Source organism: Hyaena hyaena, unplaced genomic scaffold (genome assembly GCF_003009895.1).
Source record: "Hyaena hyaena isolate Hyena2069 unplaced genomic scaffold, ASM300989v1 scaffold_553, whole genome shotgun sequence".
Classification (NCBI taxonomy): Eukaryota; Metazoa; Chordata; class Mammalia; order Carnivora; family Hyaenidae; genus Hyaena; species Hyaena hyaena.
The window spans coordinates 198,433-208,441 of NW_024081184.1; the positions used below are offsets into that span (position 1 = coordinate 198,433).

At 60.9% G+C, this 10,009-nt stretch overlaps 1 protein-coding gene across 1 annotated transcript; it reads right to left on the minus strand.

Moving 5' to 3' along the window:
• Window positions 1–537: 537 nt before the first annotated feature.
• On the minus strand, window positions 538–9,730 carry TBX2 (T-box transcription factor 2). Its single transcript, XM_039255986.1, has 7 exons — window positions 9,250–9,730; window positions 7,865–8,132; window positions 6,747–6,893; window positions 5,465–5,541; window positions 5,200–5,363; window positions 4,078–4,718; window positions 538–1,941 (listed from the first exon to the last, which is right to left on the minus strand). Exons 1-7 carry the CDS (start codon window positions 9,642–9,644, stop codon window positions 1,489–1,491), a joined length of 2,145 nt encoding a protein of 714 aa, XP_039111917.1. The 5' UTR covers window positions 9,645–9,730; the 3' UTR covers window positions 538–1,488.
• Between the last annotated feature and the right edge of the window lie 279 nt (window positions 9,731–10,009).

Genomic DNA, 10,009 nt, shown 5'->3' on the forward strand with positions numbered 1-10,009 from the left:
GACTGAGCCAGACACGCCCGAGAATTGTTACTTTTGAGGTCCAGGAGGCAAAGACACGGACAAGGATCCTAGGGTCCGCGGTACTGGGTGCACCACGGCCAGACTCCTCCTTTGAAGGGAGAGAGGGAGTAGGGTGCACCCATCTTACCAGCTCCGCCTTCCCAGAGGCACTAAAAGGGGACCCGTTTCTACTCTGGAGCCCCGGAAAGGGAGTCGGGAGTCCCGGTGCGGAGTGGCTGGGGCGGCGGCCGGAGGAGAGTGGCCAGCAGAGGGAGCCCGGCCCCCGGCTTGGTAAGCGGCCCGCGGCGCGAGCGCGGGGGGCTCGAAGCGGCTCGGCGCCTCCCGGCCCAGCCCGTGGCCCGCGCCGGCGCCGCCCGGCCTCGCAGCTCCGCCCGCCGCCCCAGCCCGCCGCCGCCCCGGGGTGCAGCTGCCGCCGGGCCGGGGGCGCCCGACGTCTTCACCCCGCCTGCAGTCCCTCCTAACGCGCTTGCTGCGCCCCTGCCCCACGCGGCCCACAGAGCGCACAGCGCCGTTCACTTCGCATTGCAGCGTTTTATTGTTTTCTCGAGTTTTTGTCTTTTCGTCTCGCTCGGTAGCGAAAAGTGAAAACCTGAGGTGGAGCCCGCGGGCCAGGCGAGCAAAGCCCGGGCGGAGGGGCCGAGGAGGTGGGGGGGGGCGGGGGGGGAGCCCCTCCGGGGGTCGGGGCTTCTCCCGCAGCCAAGGACCCCCCGGCCCTGTACAATATAGATGCTTATGTAAAATGAAAAAAAATTTAAATGCTATGAATTAATCTCTAAATATTATGTACACAGCAATGTACACCTTTGAATAAATTAATACCGATTTGTATATTCTGGGAACCTTAAAGCTTATTTACACAAATTACCATTTATTTCATAAATATCTGTATTTTTTTTTTCCCTGGGGACTCAAGGCAGAAGTGCCACTCCCTCCGCTGACCCAGGGGTGGGAGGAGCGCCTGTCTTTTGGGGGAAGAAGTGGGAGGACTAAAAGAACAGGTCCCTCCCAGCTCAAGTCTACACTGACTTCAGTCTTCACTGAGCCCGCATCCCTTACTGCAGATTCTCAAACGGTCCAGGCCCGAGGCTAGGGGCTCTGGGGTTCCCTCCAAAGCCCCCAGCCCTGACTCCTGCACCTTCTGTCTCCCGATGAGACCACTGGATGGGGTGATGAGTCCTCCCCACAGCGCCGGAGGACCCGGAGGGGCACCTGGCCAATGCCACCTTGACACTGGAGCAGATCTGGACAGTGACCAGTGGCTCCTAAGCGACTGTGTTCCCAGCAGCCGGGTTCTTCGCGAGGCCTAGGGGAATGTCCCAGGCTCCGGCTGGCTGGCCGGGGCTCTATTCCGGCTGCTGCAGCCCGCTTTTCCTCCTTTATTTAAATAAATACCCATTCTGTGCTGTACACGTCCCGAGCAGCAGGGGCAGGCAGCCGGGGAGGTCTGCGCGGCAGCGGGGCAGCCCCTCACTTGGGCGACTCCCTGCCGGGGGAGAGGGCTCGCTGGCTCTCCAGCCCACTCACCAGTCTCTGGATGCTCTGCAGTTCACTGGCCGCCTCTTTGGCTGAGCCGCTGGGTGACAGGGCACCGCGGGACGGGGCCCCAACCTTGCGGAGAGCCAGCTCCGGCAGCGGGCTGGGCTCCCGGCTGTTGCCGCCTGCAGCCTTGGAGCCCTCCGCCGCCAGCCCCGTGGCGAGCAGGCTAGCGCTGGGCGGGATAGTGACCGGGATCTGGTAGGGACTGAACCGCAGGCGCGGCCGGGCATTGCCCAGAAAGTGGCTCCGAGATAGGGAGCCCGCGGCGGCGGCGGCTGCAGCCGCAGCACTGGTGGCTGGCAAAGCAGAGGCCGCTGCGGCGGCGGCCGCCATGTAGGTGTAGGGGTAGGGGAAGAGGCCTCCGAAAGTGGGCATTGGGATTCCCTGGAAGAAAAGAACAAGATGAGGGTTAGGCTTCCTGCCGGAGGTGTTCTAAGGGTGAGCTGGGTGCTGGGGGTGCTGCTACCACCAGGAATCCTCGCCCTACTCCTTTAGGAACGTAAGACTGTCGCTTACATACCGATGATAACCCCGAACGGCACAGGGAGAAGAGAGCGAGTATGCCTATGGCCACACCCAGTTAGAAGGGAGCTCACTTCAGGTTATGATGCAAAGGCCTGGTGCCATCAAGCTCTGAGCCAGGTATTACAGTAAGCGTGAGGGAAAGACATGCCAGGTGGCAGACCTAGCGTGAGCCAGGGCCTAGAGGGAGGAAACCGGGCAGGCATAGAGCCAGGTGGCAAGTAGGCAGCTTTGGCTGTCTTGGGAGGTTGTGCTCATTTAGAACAGTCCCTCCCCAACCCTTCTATCTGCAGGTGTCCCAAAGGACAGACGGAGGAAGCCTGGGCAGGGTTGGGGAGGAACCCCGAACATTCTCCTTCTACCTGCCTGCCTCAGGGAGCTCCTGCCTGGGCCAGGAAGGCAGAGATGCCAATCCGTTTATGAACTGGCCTGGACATTCTACAAAGAGCTCCTGACGGCACCTCAGTGGCAGCTGAGGAAGGAATGCAAAGTCGGCCTGTGGAGAGCACAGTAGCCAGGAAACCCTGACAAACATCGGCTGAGTCCGTGAGGCCGACTTTTGGATTATCTGACCTTTGAGATAATGGCTCACTCCCCAGAGTATGAGGGTATGGGGGGAGTGCAGGGAGCCAGCCGTGCTGGGTTTCCAGGGAGCCTCAGGCCTGGCTCAGGCAGGGGGAAGGAAAAGAGTAGCCTAGTCAGGAATGAGAAAATATCCTTCAGAAGGTCAAGTCCTACTGGGCATTCAGTCCTGGTATCTCAGGTGGAGAGAAAGGAAGGAGGCTTCAGAACTCCCCAAATTTGGCTCTACCTGATGGCCAGAGGCAGGCTACTCAGTCATAGGAACTTAACCACTAGCAGTATACCAAGTGATGCCTCCTGAATGCTGGGTACTCTCAACCTGGCCTTGCACCTGTTGACCAGGCTGTATCTAGAAGCCCTGACTTCCTGACAATCTCTATGATGCCCATGCCGGGGAGGAAGCATTCACAGACATACAGAATCAGGGATGCAGATTAAACCTCCAGGCCCTGAGCTCCATTTTCCAGAGGCTTCCTTGCCATCTCAGAGCCACAGATATGTGATGTTATTGCTTCAAACACTCACTCCATACATCCCTTACAGCGAGCTCTGTTTAAAACCCATTTCAGAACCCCCTCTACCACTTTAAAAATATTTGCTTCTGAACCAAAGGAGCCTTCTCAGACCCAAACTCCTATTTTCCTTCCCTTAAGATAAGATCTCAAGGGTTCAATTTGCCAGAAACCTCAGAGGGAAGAAAATGAATGTAGAGATTCCAAATCTTTCCACAGGGAATATTCCACCCAAGCAACCAAAGAGGCCGCTCTCCCCATTGGGTCTCCTTATTTTGCTGCTAGCCAGTTTCATAAAGTCTCCCCTGGGAGCTCAGAATTTCAGCCTGGGCTTGGGGAACTGAGCCCCTCTTTCCTGAGATATGTGGTTGGGAGACCTAAGGTGGGGGAAGGAACAGCCCTGTCCTTTGTCAAGTCAGAGGACTTCCTGGAGGGCCTGAAAGAGGCCAGAGGCATCTGAGAGGTGGGTCATTTGGGCAGTCAATTGTCCAGAAAATATTGCAAATCTTCCTACTCCCTTTTTCCAGGGATCTTAGCCTTTCAGGGACTGACAGTGAGCCAAGGGTTTTGTTTTCAAGAAAAGTGTCCTGAGGCCAGGAAAATGGACTTCACAAAAGCCAGAGGCAGACTCTGTCAGAGGAAGAGTCTACTGGGCACCACTCTGTGCTGGAGTTACAGGGAAGGAAACAGGCCCAAAGAGGGTCAGGGACTTGTCCACGGTGACACGCAGTTAAAACAGCACCCTGGCCAGACCCTAGTCCCACAATCTTAGTCTGAATCTAGGTGTGGTGGAGTGTCGGGTCTCCCCAGGACAGAGTCCTTGCTTGCTAGAAACTCGGAGCACCTTTGGCAACCTCAGGCCCTATGCCCAACTCGCCTTCTCCCTTCAGATCACAGGTCTTACCTGAGATGCCAGCATGTGCTGGGAGAGGTGGAATGGGAAGGGCGCGGCGGTGGTTGCCGCGCTGGCCGCGGGACCCAGCCCGCCTGCGTCCAGCCCGGTGGCGGTCCCTGGGCCGCCGCCCGCACCACTGCTGCCGCCGCCCGCCACCGATGCCAGCAGGTGACCCATGCCCATGGCGGAGAAGGCTCCGGGGCCCATGGCGAACTGTCCCGGGTGCAAGAAGAGCGGCTGGCCGGCCCCCAGCGGCCCGAAGAACTGTTGCCCGTGCAGATGGCCGGAGAAGGCCAGGCCCGGCAGGTGTCCGGCGCCCAGGGGGGACGCGGTGTCCGTCTGCACCACCAGCGGCGCCAGGCCGGGCTCCTTGCCCTCACCCGCCTCCTTGCGCCCCTCGTCCTTTCGCCTCACGTCGGCGCGCTCCTTCTCTAGGCTCCGCAGGCCAAACGGCCCGTCCCCGCCGCTCTCGGCCGGCTCCTTGCCCCGCTCGGGGCTGCGCCGCTCCCGGGAGCGCTCAGGTTCGGTCAAGCGAGGGGGGCTGGCGCTGTCCAGGGCCGGGCTGCGGCCGAGAGCCGGGCCTGCGCGCTCCTCGCCCAGCCTCTCCGGCTCCGGGTCGCTGTCCGCGGCGGCGCACGACTTCTCTTCGGCTGCAGGGACAGAGGACGCGCGAGGTCACAGGAAGACACAGGTCACCCGGAAGACACAGCCGCGAGGCCTCCCCTCCTCCACCGGTGTCCGGGCGGGATCGGAGAGGCTGGGAAAGGCCTGCGCCCGAGGGAGCCACGTCCCAGGAGCTTCCAGATCCTCGTCGGGCAAGGGGCAGCTGCAGGCCACCTAATCTAAGGCCCCGTATTTACAGCTGCAGACACTGAGCCATGTGAAGAAAACTCACTGCCAGAGTCACACAGTGCCCAGGGCCTAGCTGGGAGTCCAGCCAGATCTTCAGTCCGGTCCAGACCCGGACCGCCCTCACTGGGAAGGCCTCGCTCGGGTGCCCCATCCCAGACACACTGCTGACGCTCCCCGCAGGCTTTGTGGTTACCCGGACGCTGAGCAAAGAGCCAGCCTGGGGTCCAGAGGAAAACCTTGCCCCCGCCTCTACCCCGGGTCCGACCACCCGACGCTCACCTCTGGTCCGATGCAGGCGTAGGGGACTAGGCGCTGACCCCGGGGAGGGTGGCGGTTCCCGCGCGGGGGCAGGGTCGCACGAAGACGCGTCTGATTCGGCGCCGTCGCGCTCGGGTTTGCAGTGCTCCTCGTAGAGCCGCAGAGACGGCAGCGTCAGCTGCTTCCTGGCGACGAGCGGAGGGAGTGGGTCAGAGGCGAGCCCACACCCCCGCCGCGTTCTGGAAGCCCAGGCTCCCGCCGCGCAGCCGTCCCTCTCGCCCCTCACCTTTTCTCCCGCCGGCCGTTGCCCGTGTCCCGGAAGCCCTTGGCAAACGGGTTGTTGTCGATCTTCAGCTGCGTGATCTGCAGGGACCGAGGGGGCGGCGCCAGGTCAGGACGAGGCTCCTCCAGCCTGGTCTGGGGCACCCCGAGATCAGGGGCTGCCGCTCCAGACGAGAGCCCCGCGAAAGTCCACTCGGTACCCGCCCGCCTAGGAAAAAACGCTCCGAGCCGGAAGGCGAGTTGAGACCGGCGGGCGGGCCTCGCGGGAAGCCGCGGGGTCCCTCCTCTTGCAAAAACTTTATTCGAGGCATCCTCCCTTATCTTGCACACACAAGCCCAAAACTGTGCACAAAGAGTCGAAATCTGCCCAAGCATGCACACAGGCCCACTCGGTCACTCAAGTTAAACAAACCAGGCATCTGAGCAGGCGCACACGGAGACAGCAAAGCACACGCAAGTCCACACCACAGAAGACAGACCACACTCTCGGACCCGCGCACACGCAAGTGCACGCAGACAGGCTAAGCAAGTGCCCACAGAACCGAACGAATTCACACGCCTCCACACGAATCCGAGGCTCCCAAAATGTTGCCCACATACCCGCGTACACAACAGTTCACAAAGACAAAAAAGAATGCCCGCTAGGACACTTGGACTCTCTCCAGAGAGTGCTATACATGGGCCCAGGCCCAGAGGGAGTGTGCTCTGCACCTCGAGAGAAAGGGGAGAGAAAGGCGGCAAGCAGAAAAAGTCTCTAAGCACCTCCCAAGGGGTTCGCGGCCTGGACCGTCCCAGAGTGGGGGTGCTTTGGGAAGCTGTGTCACCTGTCCCGCCTCCTGAGTCCCCGGGGAGAGCGAAAACCGGGCCCCAGGTTCCTATCGCTGGTTTCGGTGAGTCGGGAGAGCCAGAACGGGTTGCCTGGGGTTCCCTCCCTTCATTTAAATTCCCATCCCAGAGCCAAGAAATAAACGAATAAAATGTAAAAATGTCAGCGCGGGCCCGGAGTCTCGGCTAATTACTAAGTAAACATCCCCACCCCTTCGAGCGCCCAGCTGCTCGCGCCCGCGCCCGGGGGGGAGTCTGCGGATACGCGTCGCGGACGTGGGAGGGAGCCTGGGGGATTTCAGTGGATGCTGAGGTTACAGATGCGAGAGTTGGTGCTCCGGAGTGAGCTGTGAGAGAGAGGGATGGGTGCTGAGGCTACCAAGGAATGTGAGTGAAGGGTTGGAGTGTGCAGGTGTAAGGGGCATCGGTGCAGGGGCTGGGCCCACCGCCCCCCAGCGCACCTTATCGTTCTGGTAGGCAGTGACCGCGATGAAGTCGGTCTCCGGGAACACGTAGGTGCGGAAGGTGCTGTAGGGCAGCTTCAGGATGTCGTTGGCTCTCACAATGTGGAAGCGCGGCTGGTACTTGTGCATGGAGTTCAGAATGGTCTGTGGGGAGGGTGCGGGTCAGCCGCCAGCCCCCAGCCTTTGGCCGGAGCATTCCTACTCTCTGGGGACTTGACCTCTTTCCAACACCCTCTCTCTTCGTCTGCCTTCCATACCCCCTCCTTTGCTATTTTCTCTTGTCTCCTCTGCCCTTTTTCTTGTCTATATTTCTTTTTATTTTTTCTCTCAGTGTTCTTTATCAGTTTCTCTCTCTTTCTCTACTTGAAAAAATTACCCCGGTTGAAAACAGAAATAAAACAAAATAAACCCCCCCTAAAACTCCACTCTTAGCCTCTCTTCCTGGGCTCATTGCTAAGCCCCTAGTAACTCCACAGAGAGAAGCTTTGGACCTTCAGGGGCTCAATGAGTGCCCTACCTCTGAATGGACAATCCCTTTTGCCCCATCACCCCCCACCCCCATTCACCGGGGCCCTGGCTCAGGCAGAAACAGAGAGAACCCCCAAACTCTCTCCTCCTGGTAAGGCATCTGCCTGTGGGAGGAGGCAATGGAGACTTAGAGAGGATGTGAAAGAGGCTAGTTTAACTTTTGAATCTCCTAGTCTGGGGGAGGGGGGAAGGGAAATGAGGACACAGGTCATGGGGAAGGGTGAGGATAAGCTGAGGTCCCGGGGCAGGACTTCCAAACTCAGCACTTAAAGACCAGAGGCTGCACAACGGAGTCACACCTGCCTCCCGTTGGGCTCTAGGAAGAGCTTTGGAAGGCCTGACCCCAGCCGAGGTTGTGAGCAGCCTGGGGCTTTTCACCCCACAACCCAGGCTTGCAAAGCAGAGCCTTCTGGGCCCAGGCTCAGCCAGCATAGGCCAACAGGGCGGTGACCCTAGCAGGGGCACTTTGAGAGTTCTTCCAGTGCTCCCCTCTGGGGAATCCTGCCGCCCGCTCTCTTGCCCCCACCCCCTACGGCACCAGTCTGCGCAGTCTCTGACCCCCATCCCCGCGCCAGCCCAGCACTCACGAAGCCATGCTTGTCAGAGATGTTGTTGGTCAGTTTCAGCTTGTGGAAAGCCACAGGCTTGGCCATCCACTGCTCTCCTGTGGCCGGACTGTCCGGGTGGATGTACATGCGTTTGGGCATCTCTGGGTCGGCCTTGCCCGCCACCATCCAGCGCGAGTTATGGAATTTATACCGGCAATCATCAGCGGCCACAATGTCCATCAGCAGGATGTATTTGGCCTTCTTGTCCAGGCCGCTGACTCGCACCTTGAAGGGAGGAAACATCCGCCTGCGAGGAAGGGAAAGGGCAAGGCTCCATGGGACCTGGTTTTATGTCGGAGGACCCCACTCCGCAGGCACACACCACTGCCAGGAGCTTCCCCATCTGTGTTTCCCTGTTGTCTGGGCTCTGCCCCCATATTACTGCCTGAGAGACCCCACCTGTGGTTGTTATTCCTGGGGGATCCCATTTCCGCTTGTCAAACTCTCTCTTATTATTTGGTTTCCCACTGGCTTTATCCTCAGATCTGGTGACTCTCTTTCTCCCTCATTTGAGATGAAAGCCGATGTCCGGGAAAGAAATCCAGCCCCCTAGAAATACACCTGCTTCTTTTGAATCGCCCCAAAATTCATTCAGGAGATATGCCTACTGGGACTGAAACTCCCAAAAATAAAATCAGAAGATGTTTGCTTGGATAACTGGGTGGCAGCCCAACAAAAACCTTAAGTTTCGGGGGAAGAGGGTGAACCTGAGGCCTGGATTCCCGGTGGCTGAGTCAAAGGGTGGAGGGGCTGGGAGCTGTGATTTTCTTCTGCCTTTAAGGCCTGGAGCAGTGTGCAAGCAGGGAGCTTTTCCCTCCTTGGGCCAGGACAAGGCTCCCAGCCCGGCTCAGGCTGCGGCAGGGCCGGCTTGGGGCTTACTGCCGGAATAGAACGGCCGGCTGAAATCGGCTGGCCGGCCGGGGCCTAGCATGGTACGAGTCCCATTCTGGGCTTCAGGGTCAGAGGACAGTCCGGGAGACGCTGCATCTTCCCAGAGCTCCAAGCCAGACCGGGAGGCAGGAGAGCGAGGCGGCGAGGCTGAGGAGTTGCAGCCGAGGTGTCTGAGACCCGCCCGGGCCGAGCTGCGGGGCCTCCTCGGCTTTGGGACTCAGAAAGGTTAGGACTGTTCTTTGGCAGCATGATTTCGTTTTACTTTATTTGGGAGATTTTGAGGTTTTAGTTTTTAAAATCTCGCTCGGTGCCAAATGAGAAAAGTCAGCTTGGTTGTCTGTGGGAGCTAAGCGTGGCGCCGGGGCCAGAGCCCGGAGCCTCGAGCGGCGGGCTCGGCGCTGGTCTGTGCTGTCGGGTCCCCCAGCCCGCCCGCCCGCCCGCCCGCCTGCCCGCCGGCCCGCCGGCCGCCCTACCTCCCCGACTTGGTGATGACCATCTCGGTGCCCAGCTTGTGGAACTGGTCCCACAGCTCCTTGGCCTCCAGCGTCACCTTGGGGTCGTCCTCCACCTCGTCCTCGGGCTCCAGGCTCTTAAGCGAGCGCAGATGCGCGGCGGGCGGGTGCGGGCCGAGTGCCGAGACGTGCAGCCCCGCCTCGGCCGCCGCCGCCGCCGCGGCCGCCGCGGCCGCCGCCCCCGCCAGGCCCGGGTCGGGCAACGGCTTGGCCAGCGCGCCGGGCGGCAGTGCGAGCGCCGGGAAGAAGGAGGGCTGCGCCGCCGCCAGGAAGGCGGACATGGGGAAGTCGGCTGGCCGTGGCGCGTGGAACGGGTGGTAAGCCATGGCGCTGGCCGCCAGCGCCGGCTCTCTCATCGGGACATCCGGCCCAGGCGCCCAGGGGCCGGGGCCGGGGGCGCGCGGCTCGGACCCCCGGCCCGGGCGGCGGCGCGCGCGGAGGAAGGGCGACCCCGGTGGCAAGCGCAGCGGCGGCTCCTCCCGGCTCCCCGTCCGGCGCACGGCGAGGGGCGCGGGGCTCTGAGCGCGGGGGTGGCGGGGGCTCTGCGCAGGGCTGGGCTGGGCTGGCCCGCTCCGGCGCCGGGGACCACGCGCGACTGGTTAGATCTTGTCGTGATCTCTGGAAAACTGTGACTATCTCACATGTCCTGCCCTGCTCGGATCCCCTGCGCTAACGAGCCAGGCCCCCCTTGATTGCTGATTTTACGCTTTTTGGACCAATT

Bases quoted from the DNA above. Each gene is read 5' to 3' on its own strand.
- TBX2 (XM_039255986.1), bottom strand. From the start codon at position 9,644: ATGAGAGAGCCGGCGCTGGCGGCCAGCGCCATGGCTTACCACCCGTTC. The intron at 8,133-9,249 runs GTAGGGCGGCCG...CCTTCCTCGCAG, and splicing joins GTCATCACCAAGTCGGGGAG to GCGGATGTTTCCTCCCTTCA. The intron at 5,364-5,464 runs GTGAGGGGCGAG...GCTCGTCGCCAG, and splicing joins AACGGCCGGCGGGAGAAAAG to GAAGCAGCTGACGCTGCCGT.